At 41.7% G+C, this 22,694-nt stretch overlaps 2 protein-coding genes across 3 annotated transcripts in view; one reads left to right on the top strand and one right to left on the bottom strand.

Annotated features, from left to right (window-relative positions):
* Positions 1-2,181: 2,181 nt before the first annotated feature.
* Positions 2,182-9,605, bottom strand: LOC120064453 (mitochondrial chaperone BCS1). 2 transcript variants are annotated; one of them, XM_039015041.1, is made up of 8 exons: positions 9,455-9,605; positions 8,750-9,128; positions 6,881-7,020; positions 6,520-6,714; positions 6,317-6,380; positions 5,901-6,073; positions 3,775-3,892; positions 2,182-3,671 (listed from the first exon to the last, which is right to left on the bottom strand). In XM_039015041.1, exons 2-8 carry the CDS (start codon positions 9,067-9,069, stop codon positions 3,419-3,421), a joined length of 1,263 nt encoding a protein of 420 aa, XP_038870969.1. In that variant the 5' UTR covers positions 9,070-9,128; positions 9,455-9,605; the 3' UTR covers positions 2,182-3,418. The 2 variants fall into 2 exon arrangements, with proteins under 2 accessions (XP_038870969.1, XP_038870970.1); XM_039015042.1 differs by having other exon boundaries at positions 8,750-9,605.
* Positions 9,606-17,716: 8,111 nt separating this feature from the next.
* znf142 (zinc finger protein 142) overlaps positions 17,717-22,694 on the top strand; it is a 10,749-nt gene continuing 5,771 nt past the window's right edge. The window contains exons 1-4 of the mRNA XM_039015038.1: positions 17,717-17,994; positions 20,686-21,172; positions 21,293-21,523; positions 21,779-22,603. Coding sequence (XP_038870966.1) covers positions 20,698-21,172; positions 21,293-21,523; positions 21,779-22,603 — 1,531 coding nt within the window. The 5' untranslated portion in view covers positions 17,717-17,994; positions 20,686-20,697. The remainder of the gene's footprint in view (positions 17,995-20,685; positions 21,173-21,292; positions 21,524-21,778; positions 22,604-22,694) is intronic.

Here is a 22,694-nt window from a genome sequence, read left to right as displayed (position 1 = left end):
CTCTGGTCCTGGTTGGCATGTTGTTCTCTTCACTTTATTGGACGAAAGATATCAAACAAAACCGATCAGATCAGTACAGCACCTCTAGTCATAGCAAAGATCCACTTGTGGTCTGTCCTGTGTTTCACTGTTGAGTTGCAGGTGGTGTTAGTGTAATCCTACAGCAGCCCTTTTTTCCTCAATATGACTCATTTGTAAACTACAGTCAATTGAATATCAATTGAATATCAGAGTAAATGTCTTAGCTTTTATTTTTAGTAGGCAAATAAGCAGCACCAGTAGATCAACGGCCACGATCAGTACCACAACCACTCCCACAGCAATTAGTGTAGTAGAGGGCCTAGGGGCTGGAGACTCTGAAATAACAGATGTGCAATTGTAGTACAAGTTTTAAACGGATGTTAAATATATGTGGATTTGGATCAATGAGAACTTTGTGTACAAAGATAATGTCTTACCTCTCCAGCTCTCTGGTGATTCTCCAGAGCCTCGGTATTTACACTTGTAGAAGCCCTCATCGGTCTTTGATACTGAGGGGATGGTCAACTCTACCGGAGTCTGGTTCTCGATGGAGTGATCCATCTTTATAAAATGTTGGGATGGAATGGGAGGGAGTAGTCTTATTTCTACAGCAGTCACATATTTCCCTGTCACAGGATGCGTAAGGTCAGATTACCATCTGTACAACTGCAGAACAATCATATTATGCTGTACATCAACCCCATTATTATACAATTGGAAAGTAGTTATTAAACTACTATGTAACATGATAATGACACTGTTACCATAGTAATTACAGCTGTACTACACAGGTATAGAGCAACTTTGTCAAATGTTAGCCAACTCAGATGGACACTCTGTCACTTCTCCTGACTCTGTCGTGAACCTCTTCAATCTCCATCCATGAAGACTTTCCTTAACCTCATAGCGCAGTGAAAGAGACTGATTTCTAAAGTGTTGAACTCTGTCAGGATTAATCTTCAGCAAGGTTAGGGGAAGCCCATATGAAACCAATAGGGACTAGGTCAGACTGACCTGCTAACCAGAGAAACTGAGTTCTGCTGTCTCTTGTTTAACAGCCACCTCTCCCAGCTTTACACTTGTATCTTCCTCTATCGGTTAGTTTAACAGAGCTGAAATTGTAGCAGGACCCAGGGGATTCATGGGAAGAATCTTATCCCAGACAAATTTGCAGCCTGTAGAATAGCCTTCAACCCCACAGCTCAGAGTCACAGATCCTCCTACATTCAGCCACCATTTTGAAACATTCGCTACAGCTCTGGGCCTCTCTGTAATGGGGAGATGCATTGGAAATGTTCACAATGTACTTCACAGCTGAGCATCTTACATCAGCCTTACCAGTCCTTCTAAAACATCCTAATGTCTGTGTTAGATAAACTTACCTGACACAGTGAGATTATTAGCATTGCTTACAGATCAAATTTGAAGCTGCGAGTGTGCATGTGTGTAGTTTGAAAATGCCATGTGTATATCCTGCTCTTTTCACACCAATACAAGTGTAGACATCCATGTAAATTGCTGAAACAAAATTGATTCTGTATTCATGATCTGTTTTGGAATTCACTGACGTATCATTCAATCTCCATTTATAGTCCCAGTCAGTGGCTCCTCCATCTTCTGTCACATCTAAAAATGACAGTCTCTCTTTTGAGTAAAAAAAATGACAGTCTCTCCAGTTTGGCTGCAGGGTTAGAGCAGCCACAAGTCTCTCTGGCAAAACATAACTTATTTGAGAGAAAAAAAGATATCATTACAACAGAATTCAATTAATAGTGTGAAACTGAAATATGACAAGACATCAGATGAAAAGGATGGATGGATAGAAGATCAAGGTCAGTTTTTTGGTCAATTGCACATAGGTCCAACCGAAATTACATCCGCTTTTAACCCAACCCCTCTGAAAGATACACATACAGGTTTTGGAGAGGTGCTGGGGGCAGCCACACGAGCTGTTGTTGTGGGGAGTTCATTACCTTTGTCAATGGCACAATGGCAGGCAATGGCATCTAGGACTTGATACGAGCAACCCTCCGGTTGCAAGCTCACTTCCAGCAAGATTTTCCCCATCGGAACCAGGATTCAAACTAGCAACCCTCCGGTTGCTGGCCCGCTCTCTAACCGCTAGGCTACCTGCCACCCCATAAACTGGAGACATAAAGGGATGGAGAATCTGACTTTACTACAGAACATCCCATTGGGAAACCAGCTTAGCCCGCTGGGTAATTGCTGGGGGTAAAAATCGTTCATCTTGCCTGTATCCAGAGTAGGTGAATGTAGAGTAATTAGTACTAAAACACAAAGAAATGTCATTACATGACACAACCACTAATCTAAAATAAAACCCCAAAAGTATACAATTATGTTGTAAATCAAGGAGAAAAATACAATAGTGATAAACACAAATGATTGGCACATACACTTACAGAGGAGCACACAGCGACCCTATCTCCATTCTGTCCTTACAGTGTGACCCCTATGTAAACTACTGTATATATATATATATATACTGTAGACCTCCTCCACTTCCTAAATAAAGTCAGCTAGGTTGCGTAAGACACATAGCAAAGAATACAGAAAAAACGTCATACGTATTATCATTTTATCTCTTTTCAATTTATCTTTCTGTGGAGCTTACTCTTACATAGAGGAAGTAGAGGGGCTTAACTTTACATCTTGGACCAGTTAAGAGTTTGTCAGTTACGAGCAATGACTGTTAGCACAATATTGCATTATATAATTATTGGATTAGTTTCTACAGTAATTATATCGTAATATTGCAGTACTTAGTTTTCTCCCAATCTCAAAGCTCAGTAATACAGGTACCAACCAACCTCAAATCAATAACATTGTATAAGCTAGGGACATCAATACTTAAGCAGTTGCCAAAAACAGATTGTCACAGAGACTTCTCAAATCAACCAATGAGAAAGGCTACCTAGGTGAAGGTAGACTTATGCCAATATGCAATCAAATGCAGAGTGGATTTGAGAAATGTGTTTGATTTGCACAGCAGCATGTCCCGGTAGGAGGGAGTTCGAGACTCGTTATAGAAGTGTGGTTCTGTGAACTGGATGGCTTCTCAGCCAGATTTGCCATCGAATTATCTTAGAATTCGGAGAGGGTAATACATGCCACCCCCTTTTACTCTGAATCTCTACATACTGTAAATACCACGTCAATAGTACCCACTTACTCGTGTGCCTTCGATTTTATTTAAAACATGTTAAATTTACACTCACTCACTTTTATTCAGTATGTGACTTTGCCATAAAAAGCACATCACAAGTTTGACAAGTTACAGCATTTTCCATCTCAAACAGAGTCCATTTAACTTCTCCTTTCGTGTCAAATGGCGACTGCTTCTGTGACCTTCTTTCCCAGAGTCCTTTAAGTCTCCTCACTCCTTCATCTTGGCCACGTTGTCTATGGAGCCTGTTGGGTCCATTTTGAACAGCATGAAGTGCCCCTGCACCTGGGCAGCACTGATGTTGGGGTGGGCGGCCAGCGCGCTCTCCGCAAAGCGGTCCCCCTCTGTGGCCGGCTCGGCTGGGTAGAAGCGTCGGAACATCTGGGTGAGCTGCCAGTGGGTGCAGTGGCCCACATATTGTTTCAAGTCCACACGGCCCGGCCTGATCAGAGCTGGGTCCAACCTATAGGGATGAAGGGAGATGGTAGTCAGGATACACAAAGGATTAGATCACAATACAAACAAATGTTGCTAGATACTGTATTAAATCTCAAGGTGGCTCATACCTGTCTATGAAGTTGGTGGTCATGAAGACTATTCTGGCCTCTGACGAGGCCACTCCATCCAAAGCGTTGAGGAGGCCACTGAAGGTCAGCCTGCCCATGCCCTGGTAGGCCAGAGTGCCTGTGGGACAGAGAGATGCAATAATGAGTCCTAAAGAGCAACCGAACTGGAAGGAAGAGTCTTGTTTTTATTTAACCTTTATTAAAGTAGAGAGTCTTGATCGAGCCGTCCCCATAGTAAGCATAGTGAATGACATAATCAAGTAAACATTAACTAACCTACAGTTGAAGTCGGAAGTCTACATACACTTAGGTTGGAGTCATTAAAACTCGTTTTTCAACCACTCCATACATTTCTTGTTAACAAACTATAGTTTTGGCAAGTCGGTTAGGACATCTACATTGTGCATGACACAAGTCATTTTTCCAACAATTGTTTACAGACAGATTATTTCACTTATAATTCACAGTATCACAATTCCAGTGGGTCAGAAGTTTACTTACACTAAGTTGACTGTGCCTTTAAACAGCTTGGAAAATTCCAGAAAATGATGTCATGGCTTTAGAAGCTTCTGATAGGCTAATTGACATAATTTGAGTCAATTGGAGGTGTACCTGTGGATGTATTTCAAGGCCTACCTTCAAACTCAATGCCTCTTTGCTTGACATCATGGGAAAATCAAAAGAAATCAGCTAAGACCTCCACAAGTCTGGTTCATCCTTGGGAGCAATTTCCAAACGCCTGAAGGTACCATGTTCATCTGTACAAACAATAGTATGCAAGTATAAACACTGTGGGACCACGCAGCCATCATACCGCTCAGGAAGGAGAAGCGTTCTGTCTCCTAGAGATGAACATACTTTGGTGCGAAAAGTGCAAATCAATCCCAGAACAACAGCAAAGGACCTTGTGAAGATGCTGGATGAAACAGGTACAAAAGTATCTATGTCCACACTAAAACGAGTACTATATCGACATAACCTGAAAGGCCGCTCAGCAAGGAAGAAGCCACTGCTCCAAAACCGGCATAAAAAAGCCAGACTACGGTTTGCAACTGCACATGGGGACAAAGATCGTACTTTTTGGAGAAATGTCCTCTGGTCTGATGAAACAAAAATAGAACTGTTTGGCCATAATGACCATTGTTATGTTTGGAGGAAAAAGGGTGATGCAAGCTGAAGAACACCATCCCAACTGTGAAGCACAGTTGCATCATGTTGTGGGGGTGCTTTGCTGCAGGAGGGGCTGGTGCACTTCACAAAATAGATGGTATCATGAGGCAGGAAAACTATGTTGATATATTAAAGCAACATCTCAAGACATCAGTCAGGAAGTTAAAGCTTGGTCGCAAATGGGTCTTCCAAATGGACAATGACCCCAAGCATACTTCCAAAGTTATGGCAAAATGGCTTAAGGACAACAAAGTCAAGGTATTGGAGTGGCCATCACAAAGCCCTGACCTCAATCCTATAGAAAATTTGTGGGCAGAACTGAAATGTGTGTGCGAGCAAGGAGGCCTACAAACCTGACTCAGGTACACCAGCTCTGTCAGGAGGAATGGGCCAAAATTCACCCAACTTATTGTGGGAAGCTTGTGGTAGGCTACCCGAAACATTTGACCCAAGTTAAACAATTTAAAGGCAATGCTACCAAATACTAATTCAGTGTATATAAACTTCTGACCCACTGGGAATGTGATGAAAAAAATAAAAGCTGAAATAAATCACTTTCTCTACTATTATTCTGACATTTCACATTCTCAAAATAAAGTGGTGATCCTAACTGACCTAAAACAGGGAATTCTTACTCGGATTAAATGTCAGGAATTGTGAAAAACTGAGTTTGAATGTCTTTGGCTAAGGTGTATCTAGACTTCCGACTTCAAGTGTATGTGGGAACTCCTTCAAGACTGTTGGAAAAGCATTCCAGGTAAAGCTAGTTGAGAGAATGCAGAATGTGCAACGCTGTCATCAAGGCAAAGGGTGGCTACTTATAGAATCTAAAATATATTTTCATTTGTTTAACACTTTTTTTGGTTACTACATGATTCCATATGTGTTATTTCATAGTTGTGATGTCTTCACTGGTACTGTATATATAGCAGGACAAGCAGGTGCAATATACATACTCTCGATGGGCAGCAGCTCTCGGCTGACGAAGGCGGCGTCCACGTCCTCCAGTAGGATGATACTCTGCTGCGGCGCCACACTCAGCAGGTGGTTGAGGCGGTCGTCAGACAGGCTGCGGTCGCTCAGACTCATCAGGCAGATGCTGTAGCCCAGCTCTCCAGCCAGGGCAGTGCTGAAACACAAAGACAGAGCATGCAACAACAAAACATTCAGTTCAAGGAGGCTAATGCCATCTCTGTAAACTGGGCCAATTGTGGAAAATCATGTCAACTTGTATTTTGAGAGATCTATCCCTTTAAACTGAATAAATGTTTATAAGGGATTATACACAGATAAGTGTGGAGAGTAAACACCACTAACACGAAGCTTCAAAGCAAGGTTGGGGCTGCCATACTACCATCATTAGCATACTCACATGAAGCTGCTTTTCCCACAGCCTGGAGGTCCATACAGCAGATAACCTCTCCTGTAGGGGATCCCTGAATGCAGAACACAAAACACAACCACATTAACCCTGACAAGACCATACACTCATCTGCTTATATGGTGAACAGGGATGGGGTCAATTCAATTTCAAAACAGCTATTCATTTGTCATTAATTACTGAATTGGAATTACCTCGGTCTGTGTACCACTTGGGGTTTCCGATGAACTCCTTCACATCATCTACAATCCTATCGGCCAAGCCCTGTTCCAGGACCACTGAGCTGAGGGGCCGTCGTCGCCGCGGGAACCCAAAGGGCCTCCACTCGGAGCCCAGGGCCGTGTACATCACCGTCCGACCCTCCTCCTGCTTCAGGGCCAACTCCCTGGCTGCATCACACCCAAACAGACAGACAGCCAATCAACTCCATATCACAAGCTAGTAATACAGCCAATATCACTCATCTGCAGCAGCCAATCAAATCAGATATCAAGTTGTGTGCACATTTTCCTGGGCCACTGTCAGTGTCTACTTGTCTAGATGATTCTAGTGTACCTTCTTGCAGGATGTTGAAGAAGACGTCTCTGTTTCTGCCCATGGCGGTGAAAGTGACCGACTCCCAGGGTGTGCCTGTGTGGAGATCCACCATCTGTTTCTCTCTGGTCCTCTCCACTCGGATCCACTTCCTCCCATACCTGCACTCAAACAGGGATGGCAGTCAGCACAAAGTTGACCAACTCACACTCTGAAACAAAAGTGTTTTTCTAAATTCTGGTATGCGTTGCTAAAGAGCTGTGTACATACACAGTCGGGTCCAAAATAATTGGCACCCTTGATAAAGATGAGCAAAAATTAAATAAATAAAGTGAAAATTGAAAATGATTTTATATTAATACAACTGCTCAAATGAAAGAGAGGCAACCAGTTTTCTGCTAAAATGTCCTGATACTGGGTAAAGTTCATGACGCTGTTGACCATAACAAGGACCCCGTGTGGCTCAGTTGGTAGAACATGGCGCTTGCAACATTCGATTTCCACAGGGGACCAGTAGGGCTGGGAATTGCCAAGGACCTCACGATACGATATTATCACAATACTTAGGTGCCGATACGATACGTATTGCGATGAGATACTATGGTTTCATTGCGATTAGATGTTCCAAACCTATTTCTCACCATATGTCTGGGATAAAAGAGAGCCATGAGAAAACTAGTTTTGATCAGTCATGGAAATAAAAGTGCTGAAAACAAATTGGCTCCCTATTTAAAAAGAAGATGGAGAACAAGCTATGAAGGAAAGACACTGGAGTTTTGGTACAGGTACAGCCAAATAGCGCAAAAATATTGCGATATTGTCAAAATGATACATAAAAAATAATATCCCGATATGTAACTTCATCAATATTTTCCCTCCAATCACTAAGTAGGTATGGGGTTCTTTTATGAATATGCATATTTCTTTCTACGCAAAACTCACGACTTGTGTGCATGGCCAAAGAGCTCTATTTTCATGTAATCTGACCATAGCATCAGTTTCACTCCATGTGCCAATCTCCAGGCGTTTACATTTGGTGGATGACATCAAAATACATCTCTTTCGCCACACACACCAGTGGTGGGTTTTGCGTCGAAAGAATGATATTCAGAAAATAACCACTTACCTACTGTAAAATATGGTGGTGGATCTTTGACGTTACTGGTCCTGGTGCCCTTGTTAAGGTCAATGGCATGATGAACTTACCCAGACAGTAGCAGGACATTTTAGCCAACAACCTGGTTGCCTCTGCCAGGAGGCTGAAACTTGGCCGCAAGTCAATCTTCCAGCGAGACAAAATCCACAAAAAAAGTATTAATTGACCACAAAATCTACATTTTGCAATGGCTATCTCAGTCTCCGGACTTAAATCCCATTGAAAACCTGTGGTTTGAATTGAAGAGTGCAGTCCGTAAGATTAGACAAATGATATAAAGGATTTGTAAAGATTTTGTATGGAGGAATGATCTAAGATCCCTCCCAAGACTCAGTGCTATTATCCTCACAAAGTGAAGTATTAAAAGGCATTGAAAAAAATAGTTTTTACCCCCCATCTTTTTTAGAATAATTATTACTTAATTAAAAAATATATATTTCTCTGAGTATAAAACATATTTTGAGCACACAATATAGCTCAGTATGTTAATTTATTTTATAGTGCATTTTTTGCTCATCTTTATCAAGGGTGACAATTTTGGACCTGACTGTGCCTACCGGCTACCAGTGAAGAGATATCCTACTGTATGGTATCTGTTGACAACGTTAGGTTCAGCATCATTTTCTCACATCAGCTCAGAGAAAAATAGAGAAGAACTATGAGAGACCACTACGAAAACTCCAACAGACTAATCAGAGTACAGTCAGGGTTATTGAGTCTTGTCAACATTTTACCAGATTATGTGGTTGCCAGGACTGGGGTGGAAGTCAAACTGTGTGTGTACCCGTCCACTCTCGTGCTGCATGTAAGATGTCTCCACACTCAGGTGCTGCGTGTGCTTGGCGTGCTTGGTGATCCAGCTCAGCAGCCAGTGGTAGCTCTTGTCCCGACTGGGCACCTCCAGGGTGATCATGTAGTTCCTCCGGAAGAAGATCATCCCAAATTGAGCTGATTTCCTGGCCACAGCAATGGCCGAGCCCACCCCCACCAGTCCAAAGCCAGCCCCAAAGTAAGGGTTGTCCTTCAAGGCATCCACGAAGTCTGATATAGGCATGGTCCTTGTGTTTCCTAGCTATGTAGCTAGGCTACTCAGAAGCTATACAACACCTCGACCTAGAAGAAAAAGAGACTTTCTTACAGCTAGCTAAATTACAGTCAGTATCATTATTAGTTAGCTAGCTAAAGAGGCTCAGGCTGGTTGGATCTCTTGCTCTGATCACGCCGGTAAACGTAACTGTCAGAATGTTGTAGCAACAGACAGAAGATTTGAGATGTGCAAATAGGGAAGCTAGCTAGCTAATTAGCTGGCTATATTATAGCTTTCGGACACAACATCGGGGGTTGTGTAAATCAAATCTGTTTATTGGTTTTTATTGGTTGGAGTTCAACCAATACACAGACACCTGATGTTGTGTCCCAAAGCTAGCTATCTTACATACGTTATGAGCATCCCAAAGAGGTGTCCTCACAGTCTTCCCTTTCCAGTCTCATTCCTAGAACCATGGCACCCTTGGCCTTGTTACACTACAGATTGGGCATATAATTTCCACAGTGCTGTGGCGATGCTGTGAGTTGGTTCATCAGCGTCTCGTCAGCAACACTAAAAAGGTACTTCCGGGTCACGGAATTTCGAAAATGTTTATAATAAAAGTCCCCAGCGTAATAGTAGAAAACTGTCAATAACCTGTATTTATTCACGCTATATGGAAATTGTCTAAACATTAACAATTATTCATATTTGTTCATATTTAAGTGACAATTGCATTAAAAATGGTCCAAGGTCAAATAAATGCCCCCAATGCAAATCACCTTGTATGAAATACATATTGGCTTAAAGAGCAAAAACTATTCTAGGTGCTGCAGTAAAAGTATTGTAGAGAATACTCAGTAGGGTAGGTAGAATGTATATATAGTGGCATTTCATGTAGCACTGAATTATACAGAGTGTTGCTGGCCTTTTAGTATATTTTCAATATCATACATTTTCAGTCGCTCAGAAAAGGATAGAAAAACAAACATCTTAAATTAAATGGATAAGTTATTGTTCTGGACACTGTGGATGCACTAGATTTCCATGTGTCATATTCAGGCGATATCATACATTCAGATGAAGATGGTATAAAGACCATTTCGAGCACACTCACTTTTCCAAAATGTGATTATTGCGCAACAGGACAGTTAAACCGCACTGTCCTCAAACCAATCCATGCTGCCTGCTAATTATCTATAGGCTGTTTCAACTTGTCAATTTCTAATTATTTTCGAAAAAGTTGTATTTTCTAACAACAGTTTGAATTGAGGTGTGTTCTGCTTCCTCATTAATTCACATAGAAGTAGCCCATTTCACTGTTGCGGACAATTTACAGTACCAGTCAAAAGTTTGGGATGAGTCGGACAGCAGAGTGAAGGGAAAGCAGCCAACAAGTGCTGAGCATATGTGGGAACTCCTTCAAGACTGTTGGAAAAGTATTCCAGGTGATGCTGGTTGAGAGAATGCCAAGCGTGTGCAAAGCTGTCATCAAGGCAAAGGCTGGCTACTGAAGAATCTCACTTTTTTGGTTAATTAACACTTTTTTGGTTACTATATAGTTTCCATGTGTTATTTCATAGTTTTGATGTCTTTACTATTATTCTACAATGTAGAAAATAGTCAAAATAAAGAAAACCCCTGGATTGAGTAGGTGTGTTCAAACTTTTGACTGGTACTGTATATACAGAAACACACAGACACACTTTTTTTTTTACAATGTTTTTCATTTTTTCTTCCCTTTTTGTAAATGTATTTCTATAAGCTGTCTAAAACTCTGTGAAGTTTTGAGAAACAGAGGTAAAATCACATACGTTTTTATAACTCTCATCCCCTTGGGATGAAAATAGTTTACCTTTGTTGTACCACAATTATAGAATATGCTATTTGTTTATACAAAATGCATAATAGGCCTATATAAAGCACTTATGATAGCTTGGTTCTCATAACTAAACATTTTTTTTTGTACCCGTTTCTCCTACGGACCTGTAAGTTTCACTAATGCACAATCATTGCGAGCTATCGCAAACATGACAGTTTCTCAGAGAACAAAACTCATCGCCAATATGGCAAAACATACAGTCAAAATAAATTGTGTGCCAGGGCAACACACTGGCTAAACACAAAACTTATTGATTTCCCACCCTTGAAAGACAATCAGCAAACAAGTTGTCCTGACCATGGACATGTCTGATTTCAAGGAGAAACTCCTGCAATATGAGAATCTAGCAAATAATTTGGCGATTCGTGGAGCTCGTCTTTTTAATGAAAACTAGAGGGATATGATCGGTAAAGACCACTAGAGGGGTAGAGACCAATACATTAACCTCAAAGTGCTGTAGAGCCAGCACCAAAGCAAATGTCTCCTTCTCGAAAATTACCCCACAGGGTGCCAACATTGTACCCAATTTTCATACTTGTGTAAAAGTAAAGATACCTTAATACAAAATGACTCTAATAAAAGTGAAAGTCACCCAGTAAAATCCTACTTGAGTAAAAGTCAAAAAGCATTTGGTTCTAAATTTACTTAAGTATCAAAAGTAAATGTAATTTCTAAAATATACTTAAGTATCAAAAGTATAAATCATTCAGACATAATTTACAAACAAAGCATTTGTGTTTAGTGAGTCCTCCAGATCAGATGCAGTAGGGATGACCATGGATTTTTTTCTTTAAGTGTGTGAATTGGAAAAATGACGTATGTCATGCACAAAGTAGATGTCCTAACCGACTTGCCAAAACTATAGTTTGTTAACTAGAAATTTGTGGAGTGGTTGAAAAACAACTTTTAATTACTCCAACCTAAGTGTATGTAGACTTCCGACTTCAACTGTGTGTGTATATATATATATATATGCGCGCCTGTGTTAACGCAACTTTCAAAATTATTCCATCAATCTTCCAACCTCTCTGGGTGGATGTCAGTGACAGAAACTCTACCATAAAAGTTAACATTCAAATATCTGGGCACAGCAGAGCTTCAGAATAGGTGATTAGAGAGACTACCACGAATAGGGAAGGGGTTGGCACGAGTACAGAAGGGGCTATATATTTCTATGAAGTAGTTAATGAGCCTCAGACGCAAACAAACCACTTCATTCAGAAACAGATTTGTCATTCCATGGTATGAATACTTCTCCAATCACACAGTTGATAAAACGTTACCCATTTAAATGTTTCTAAATACTACATCAGCATTACCTGAATGCTGAGATGACTTGGAGAGATGACTTAGAGCTGACCCAGGGAAACCATCTCCTCACTTCAAAAAAGGCAATTTCCCAGTTTGAAGCATTGAATTCAGCGACATTTTCACAATCCATGTCTCAAGAACAACTTCATTACAGTGGTGTAAAGGACATGGTTGAACATCTTGTTCTTAGCAAATCTACTCTACATTCACAGTCTAAACATTTCCAGTGAGTGTGATGCCCAGGCAGTGTATGGCCAGACTACAAAACAACTGATAGTAGACTACAAAACAACTGATAGTGGAACCGAGGGACATTTCTGCAGAAAGCATAGGCGAATACCTTGTTGGTTCGAATCAACAGAGCAAAGCATGTAATATATCTAAGAATTCAAAATCCTCTTAACATTCAAGCTTTTATGTAACCCATGCCCCAAAGACTTTGCTTGCAAAAATGGACATGGCTTGGATCAAATTACCTAGAAGCTTTACTCTACCTTGCATATTGTGCAATTTCCAGTATAGTTTCATTTTCAGAAGAATAACCATTTGTGAAATTTTATACATGTCATGGCCAGCTTTGGCATGTAAACTGCACTGAAACATCAAAGTCGTCAGTGTGCTATAGTTTAGACTTACTCAACAAATTGCTTTGTCTCGTTGCAGGGGTTCTCCACTTTGGTCTGAAAGAAGTCCTTCACTTATACACTGTCAAATGCAAGGAATGTGATTCCTCTAAACATAAAGACATTCCTAAGCCAACTCGAAGGAAACTGAGAATTTTGATACAATAACCAATGGAAACTGGTTCAGTGATAAGATAATAGATGTGTACCTTGATTTTGTAAAATATCATTTGGAGGATCACTTTGTGTTGATCTGCCTCGATTCCTTTGTTAGCCAACAGTTACAGAATCTCTGTTCCAAGAGGATAGATGTTCTGCCTAAGGTACCTAGAAAAGCACACAATTGGTGGCGTTTTGAGTGTGTAATAATACCTGTGAATTTAAAAGCACATTGAATGTCCATAGCTATAAACATGAAAAATAAAGTTTGTGCTTGCAATAGTATAACATATAACTACTTAATCTTAGTCTATGCCGCTCTGACATTTCTCATGCATATATTTATATATTGTTAATTCCATTTCTTTACTTAGATTTGTGGTGAATGGTGAATGCCATGAAAGAATGCTTCCATGTACATTGTCAGAAGAAGATCAATCTGCAATGATGTGATTACGTGGTGTAACCTGCACATATACTATGGTTCTCAGATTGTTTGGTGTATTTCAGGATCGGATATCCTGAACCCTGTTCTTGCATATAAGGAAAACTATGTGGACACCTGCTCATCGAACATCTCATTCCAAAATCATGGGCATTAATATGGAGTTGGTCCCCCTTTGCTGTTATAATAGCCTCCACTCTTTTGGGAAGGCTTTCCACTAGATGTTGGAACATTGCTGCGGGGACCTGCTTCCATTCAGCTACAAGAGCATTAGTGAGGTCGGGCACTGATATTGGGCGATTAGTCCTGGCAGTCGGTGTTCCAATTCATCCCAAAGGTGTTCGACTGGGTTGAGGTCAGAGCTCTGTGCAGGCCAGTCAAGTTCTGCCACAACGATCTCGATAAACCATTTCTGTATGGACCTCGCTTTGTGCATGGGGGCATTGTCATGCTGAAACAGGAAAGGGCCTTCCCCAAACTTGCCACAAAGTTGGAACCACAGAATCGTCAAGAATGTCATTGGATGCTGTAGCGTTAAGATTTCCCTTCACTGGAACTAAGGGGCCTAGCCCAAACCATGAAAAACAGCCCCAGACCATTATTCCTCCTCCTTCAAACGTTACAGTTGTCACTATGCATTGGGGCAGGTAGCATTCTCCTTGCATCCGCCTATCCCAGATTCGTCCATTGGACTGCCAGATGGTGAAGCGTGATTCATCACTCCAGAGAACGTGTTTCCACTGCTCCAGTCCAATGGCGGCAAGCTTTACATCACTCCAGCCGACACGTTTGGCATTGCGCATGGTGATTTTAGGCTTGTGTGCTGCTGCTCGGCTATGGAAACCCATTTCATGAAGCTCCCAAGGAACTGACTTTGCTTCCAGAGGCAGCTTGGAACTCGGTAGTGAGTGTTGCAACCGAGGACAGACAATTTTTATGCGCTACGCGCTTCAGCACTCGCCGGTCCCATTCGGTGAACTGGTGTGGCCTACCACTTCGTGGCTGAGACACTGTTGCTCCTAGACATTTCCACTTCACAATAACAGCACTTACAGTTGACCAGAGCAGCTGTAGCAGGGCAGAAGTTTGACGAACTGACTTGTTGGAAAGGTGGCATCCTATGATGGTGCCACGTTGAAAGTCACTGAGCTCTTCAGTAAGGCCATTCTACTGCCTATATTTGTTTATGAAGATTGCATGGCTGTGTGCTCGATTTTATACGCCTGTCAGCAACGGGTGTGGCTGAAATAGCCAAATCCACTCATTTGAAGGGGTGTCCACAAACGTTTGGCTATTTAGTGTACATACCAGACGGTGTCTGAGGAAGGCCTGAACATTTTCTAAAGACTCCAGCCAAGGACTGTTCTATCTGCTACCGTCCGACAGGAGGTACCGCAGCATTGGGTCTCGTACCAACAGGATCCGAGACAGCTTCTACTGTATTCCCAAGCACTGAGACTTTTGAACAGCCGAAGACCCCAGGCACTGAGACTTTAACAGCTAGGCAATGGCTGCCCACCCTCACCCACGGTCTAGCTGCATATGACACTCACACATCACCCCTCACACACCCACCCACCCACCACTAATATTGATTATTATTATTAATCCTGCAACCAGTCACTTTCTCAAATACGTGCCCACATGTACATAACTACCTCAAATTCTCCAGTATCCCTGCTCATTGTACATTTGGTACTGCCACAGACCCTGTATATACTGAAGCTTACTTTCTCGTGTTTTTCTTAATTCTTGTGTTTTGAAAAATAATCGACTTTATACTATTTGATATTGAATACTGCATTGTTGGGAAAGAGCTAACAAGTAAGCATTTCACTGTACTTGTGCATGTGACAAAACTTGAAACCAAATTGATCAACGTAGCTGTTGATCAATTTGGTTAATTAACTTCATTGTGATGAATACTTGCATATCTCTTGACTTTTCAAATAAACATATTGTAGGTTGTATTTTTTCCAAAAGGAAGGAAGGAATCCAGAAGGAAGATTATAAGATGTGTCTTTTACATTATAAGGTATTTTGGAAGGACAATATATGCATCCTATGACACAGTGCTATATTTGAGCCCTATAGTGTCCGGGCACCCCATTTTAAGCTGTTTGTTTTGACCACAGTTAAAGTCCATTAATGCTTCATATGACTTAGCTTTTTGTTCAAACTCACCCTACTGAATCTTTTCCCATCTCATTTTATCTGAGATATGTAGTAGACAGTCCAATACAGTGTATTGCATAGAAAGCAATAGTAATGTTTTTTCTTTGTAGGCACTAACTCCACCATGGTTTGTTGTACAAGGCCTATGAGGAAAAGACTAGAATTTTTGAAGAGTTTTGGGATAAACGCTGAAAATTAGGTATTTGGTAAACACAGGCTTTGGAGATCGTATATGTTTTGTTCTATTAAAAATTATCTTCATCAGCTAATGTTACCTTTTGTGAATTTTGAAGCATTTATGTAATCAGAAAAAACATAAAGACCTCATAATTCATAAAGGTAATGTTAACTGATTGATACTATCTCATAGAACAAAACGTATAAGATAACTTCAGTCCTTATTTTCAGTGTTTATCCCAAAACCCTATTCTTTCTCCATAGGAATGGCTGAATGAACCAGAGGTAATTAATTTCTGTTTTTTAAGACTACAAGCTGGCAAGCTCTATTGGGGGCTATGGAGGGGGTGGAGTAAAAAGCCAGCAACAGTCGACATGACACAGTCCCCCTCCAAAACTAAACATTTGGTTCGTAGAGACCCTACTGAGTCTTTTCCACCTCACTTTAGATGAGACAGGTAGTAAACTTTTTCCTCTAAAGTCCAATATGTATTCCATATACAGTGAACTGCATTGGCGGATATGTTCTGTTGCATAGGTAAATAGTCACAAACTCTGAATTACCAAATCATTTGTATTTATTAGCTAAAGATAGTCAGACAACTGCTGGGCATAGCACACATCTTTATGGTTTCACAGAACTAGGATAAGACATGGCTTTGTGGGGTAGGTTCCTTGTTCCTTGTCAATCATTTGCTTATTGGTGAAATCAGCAATCAGACAATATCTTTAAGTAAATCAATCAAAAACCTTTATTAATGCAATTGCAGACAGAAGTTGACAACGGGAATATAGCACGCATGTTTCCGAGTAAGTTCATGTTCTTTAATATGCTTGCAGTCAACCCCTAGTGATGTAACTGCCTATGTCAACACCTTCTACTCATGAGACCAAGCCCATGCATATACAGTTATACAAACTTGCAGGAGAGAACAATTGTTCCAGTGTTTTTTAAGGGCTCAGCAGTAATTTTCCACTCCCCATGTTGCTTTATAGTGGTATGTCTGACTTGTCTCTTATCTCGTTCACTCCCCTGCAGGGTTCTGTGTCTATGAATCTCTATAAGCCTTGAGGCGCTTTCTTACAGACACCCTGTTTTGACTGCAATAACTCACACATCTCTCAGACCGTTTCTTATAAGAGGCAGAGGCTAGAAAAGAACTGTGGAACAATATTAAACCTTATAATGCATATATATATATTGCTAATCTGTAGTCCATGACCCCTAGGTGACCCCCGATCAGCTTTAAGCCACAAGAGGATGCTACTAGGATAAGACACGAGGCTTTCAGCCACTACAGGATGCTAATAGGATAAGCCACGAGGCTATAAGCCACTCGGCCATATAATCATCCAGGAATGCATCTCAAGCAAACTGGAAATAAATAAAAACTGTGATAGGATCCTGTAGTTATAATTTTGTAACAATTTTTTTGTAACAATTTTGTAACAATTTAACATTATGCTCTATGACTATGCAAAGCTGCCAAAAAATATTGATTTCACAGGAGGCTGCTGAGGGGAGGACAACTCATAATAATGGCTGGAATGGCGTGAATGGAATGATATCAAACACATGGAAACCATGTTTTATGAGTTCAATGCCATTCCATGTATTCCCTTCCAACCCTTACCTTCCCAAATAAGGTGTCACCATCAAACTAAGTTACTGTGAGATATCGTATCATTACACAGCGTTTTACCGAATATTTTATTTTGAAGGCAAACCGGAAAACTGGAAGTCTTAACGTTGCTCGCGGGACGCTAATGTCACGGATAGAACAATGAGGTACTAGTTACACAAAATCTTTGTTCATGTTGTTACCGTGAATCATGTGGCGACCTCTATAATACTTCCGGTGTTCTATGTTAATAGCTCCGTCTTTTCAGGGCGCAGTTGATGTTAGTTCCTGGTCTTCAAATGCAGCGTCATTATTAATGCTAGACCAAACTTAAATTACCGAAAATGATTTTAATTGTCAACAATATACCTAGCTAGCTATATCTATATGCTGTACATATACGCCCTGAGTATGCAAGGAATTATGATGAGATACTTTCAACTGGAAATACTTAATCATTGCTCCACCAAAATAAACATAGTGATGGCGTCGTTTGGTCATTGAAGTGGCGATTTAGCAAAGTAAAAACAATCTACCCAGCTTCAATACCTTATTAAGGTAAGACAGGCTCATTAAATGACTTAGCTAGTTTATGATCATTACATGTAAACATATGTAACGATATCCATCAGAATAAAGGTCCATTTACAAAGGTCTGACGGGGTAAAATGCATTGTTTTCAAGAGAAAGAATCTCAGAAGTTGACGCAGTAGGTCAGAATTCTGTTTCATAAGTGCTGTCATTATTCAGCACTGCTATTAATGGATTTGTTACTGGAGAACTCAAAACATAATTTCGAATGCTAATTGTGTTTATTAGCTAGTACTTCGTTTTTATAGAGGGCCACAGTGGGCTCGTCACAATACCCATAAAACCTAGCGGACAAACACAGAAATGGTTCCAATAATTTTTTCCACCATTTATTTTTCTCGAAGGGGATTTCATGTAGGCTTTAGGTGCCTTTACTCAGTACTTTGTTTAAGCACCTTTGGCAGTGATTACAGCCTCAAGTCTTCTTGGGTATGATGCTACAAGCGTACACACCTGTATTTAGGGAGTTGTAAGGTGAACCTTCACCCCAGTCTGAGATCCTGAGCGCTCTGGAGCAGGTTTTCATCAAAGATCCCTCTGTACTTTGCTCCGTTTATCTTTCCGTCAATCCTGACTAGTCACCCATTCCCTGCCGCTGAAAAACATCCCCACAGCATGATGCTGCCACCACCATGCTTCACCGTAGGGATGGTTTTGGCCAGGTGATGAGCGTTGCTTGGTTTCCTTTAGACGTGACGCTTGGCATTTAGGCCAAAGAGTTCAATCTTGGCAAACTCCAAGCGGGCTGTCATGTGCCTTTTTACTGAGGAGTATCTTCTGTCTGGCCACTCTACCATAAAGGGCTGATTGGTGGAGTGCTGCAGAGATGGTTGTCATTCTGGAAGGTTCTCCCATCTCTACAGAGGAACTCTGAAGCTTTGGTCACCTTTGGTCACCTCCCTGACTAAGGCCCTTCTCCCCGATTGCTCAGTTTGGCCGGGCAGCCAGCTCTAAGAAGAGAGTCTTGGTGGTTCCAAACTTCTTCCATTTAAGAATGATGAAGGCCAGTGTGTTCTTGGGGACCTTCAATGCTGCAGACATTTTTTAGTGCCCTTCCCCAGATCTGTGCCTCGACACAATCCTGTCTTGGAGCTCTACGGACAATTCCTTCAACCTCTTGGTTATTTGATTTGTGGGACCTTATATAGACAGGTGTGTGCCTTTCCAGGATGCACGAGATCAATTTTAAGTCTCATAGCAAAGGGTCTGAATACTTATGTAATTTTTTTGTTTTATACATTTGCAAAAAAAAAAATGTTATTGTGTGTAGATTGAGGATTTTTAAATTGTATTTAATCATTGTAGAGTAAGGCTGTAATATAAAATGTAGAAAAAGTGAATGTCTGAATACTTTCCGAATGCACTAACTTTGACATGTTCTGTTGTAGATTCAAAGCCAAATTAACTCATTGCAGAATGAATCCATAACCACGAATAAATAAGCATATTTATTTGACAAGAATGCACCTAGTCACCCATCAATCACCTGAACTCCAATTACCATTGTTTTAAAGAAAACAAAATGGTAAACAATTCATACAAATGTCTTTTATACATAAAATATAAACATCTAAGTAAATATTAATTATTTATTCATCAATGCCATAAACCTGGGACATCACAGAGCACCATATGAAAAAATGGTAATATCCGAGAGCGCACATATTCTTCTACTTTTCTAGTTTAAGAATTAGACCAGCCCAAATAACAACATGTAAAACCTCATATTGTGATTTTTGGTGGGTGAGTTACAAATGGATAAACAACTGGATGCGTAAGTTAGGTTTAATATAAAATACTAGGTCAGTACGGTACGGTACGGAGAATTAAGTAAAACCACAAATCCCTATCTCCATCCATGGCTAATTTAGGAAAGGAACAATTTTAGCTAGCTTGCCACTGGAGGACAAAAACACAACGAGATGCAACAATTAAAGTTTTTTTGTCAATGGCTTTTGATGCGATGTGACTGTAAAGCCAAATCCAAACAGCCTTACCTTTACATATTTTTTTTTTGTGTTTACCAGGACCATTCACAGTTGAGCTTGCTCAATTTAGCTCAACGCTGATTGGCTCTTTATTTATTTTTTGTGAATGGGGGTGCTGTGGGATTATTTTAGATACTCTTTGAAGAGGTAGGATTTCAGACGTTTTCGGAAGATCGGCAGGGACTCTGCTATCCTAGTTTCAGGGGGAAGCTAGTCCCACAATTGGGGTGCTAGGACAGAGAAGAGCTTGGACTAGGCTAATCCTACCCCATTGATTTTAATCACTCAGTTGTGAGTTTATTTGCATGCATGCAAACAGCTTATAACAGTTGTAAACAGTACTATGAAACAACACAGTGCCTATAACTGTACATACATAGGTAGGGACACCTAAGGTAAACATGTTATTGTATATTCCTCCCTGTGTGACCAGGCAGCTCCGGTAGTTGACATTTCACTGTGCATCTACACCTGCATTGCTTGCTGTTTGGGGTTTTAGGCTGGGTTTCTGTACAGAACTTTTGTGACATCAGCTGATGTAAGAAGGGCTTTATAAATACATTTGATTGATTGGCATAGTCCTTGGTGATAGGCACACTAACTCATTGTTATTTCGTTTTAATTGCCTGTCATGTTATATGGCATAATGCCCTTAATATTTTCTCAACAGACGAATGAGCCAATGGAGACTGAGGGGTTGTGTCTCTGTGAAAAGTGCGGGAAGGAATTCTCCGATAGCAGCCGCCTTTCCTCTCACCTTTGCACTGTGGACTTCACCAAAAAGGGACAGTTGACCCGTTATAAGTGTCCTTTGTGCAATGAGGTCTTTACCATGCCAGGTGCACTGAAACACCACTTCCAAAGCCATCGGCGGGAGGAACTCACAGGTCCGTTCCACTGCTCTGAGGAGGGTTGCCAGTTCAGCACTTCACACCGGTTGGTGTACCAGGAACACCTGCACGCACAGCATGCTCTCACCCTCGTCTCTTGTACCTTCCGGTCCTGCACCTTGGCATTCCGCACACATTCTGAGATGGAGGGCCACTGGCGTATCCATATGCCTTTCCACTGCCCCCGCTGTGACTTTGTGACCGCTCATGCTAAACAGCTGAGTACCCATGGTGTGGAACATGACCGTCCACTTGCTGCACCTGAGGGTAAGCTTTTGGAATAAATGCATCATTCTCCACACAAACGAATACTCACTCACACACATTGTTATATTTAGGGTAGAGCCAACACTGGATGCCTGAATTTGTGTACATTTTTGTGCTCAGGTGACAAGGTGCCAACAACGACAGGCCAGGGTGGAAGCAGCCAATCGGCTCTTGAGACCAGCTCTGGAAGGCCAAGAAGGGCCCGGAAACGCAATCCAGCTTATGTGTCATCATCACAAGAAGATGATGAGGATGAAGAAGAGACACAGCAGCACAACATCGACAATAGAGCCAGAGAGGAGGTGCAAAAAGACAAAACAGCTACGAACATCAATGAGAACCCATCTAAAGGTAGTGTGGGATCTCTAGTCCTGCTTTGGCATTGTTGTTCTTCTCTTCTGTGTTAAGGACCATTCAAGTTTTCTGGTGAGGTAGGGTTTTGCCAGGTCATCAAATATCAGATAAATGTTGTGCTAACCATACTTTTGAAAAGCACTTTAAATAAGGTTTATGTCAGTAAATCTAGGTCTACATTTACATACTAGGAAATAAGTTGTTTTGTTTCATTACGAAAGATAACACCCGCATCTCCTCCCTGTCCTGAAGATCATATTATGGCAGGCATGGAGCATATGTATCGCACTCACATCTGCCCCGAGTGCCGCCGCTGTTTCAAGATGCGCTCCCACCTGCTGGAGCACCTCCACCTCCACTTCCCAGACCCCAGTCTCCAGTGCCCCACCTGCAACCATTACTTCACCAGCAAGAGCAAGCTGCGCATCCACATGCTTCGCGAGTCTGGCCAGAAGGTCCATCGCTGCCACCTGTGCGACTACGCCTCTGTGGAGCGCAACTCGCTCCACCGCCACCTGGCCAGTGTGCACTCCAACGAGGTAGGGGGCGACATCCACCCGGAGGTCTACCCCTGCCCCACCTGCGGCCAGAGCTTCCGCCAGAGCCAGGCGCTCAAGGCCCACATGAAGTCTCACCACACGTTGCGGGACAGCCAGCCACTGGCCTGCTTCCAGGAGGGATGCTCCTTCAAGACCTCTGACCGGAAGGAGCTCCAGAGACACACAGCCGATGTCCATGGAGTCAAGGCCGTAGAGTGCCGCCATCATGCCTGCAATGCCATATTTGGTAGCCCCCAGGACATGGAGGCCCATTACCGGACGCACTTGGCCTTCCACTGCTCACAGTGCGACTTCTCCTGCTCCAACAAGAGCCTCTTCCGGCAGCACAAACTGCAAGGCCATGCCGGGGACGAGGAGTTGACCTGCAACTTCTGCCCCTTTGCCACGTTCAATCCTGTGGAGTTCCAGCAGCATGTCGGCCATTTCCACGCCAATGAGAAGATCCACCGGTGCCATCAGTGCAGCTTTGTCACCGCACACAAGCGGGTCCTTCGACGGCACATGCTGATGCATAGTGGTGAGCAGAAAAAATTAACGTAACATTGGACTGTTATACTCATCTATAGCTTCCAGATCACTCATTATTAAAAGTTATTCATGTATTTTTC

Source organism: Salvelinus namaycush, chromosome 19, assembly GCF_016432855.1.
Source record: "Salvelinus namaycush isolate Seneca chromosome 19, SaNama_1.0, whole genome shotgun sequence".
Taxonomy (NCBI): domain Eukaryota; kingdom Metazoa; phylum Chordata; class Actinopteri; order Salmoniformes; family Salmonidae; genus Salvelinus; species Salvelinus namaycush.
The sequence above is the reverse complement of the archived record's forward strand: the minus strand, read 5'-3'. Positions and strand labels throughout refer to the sequence as shown.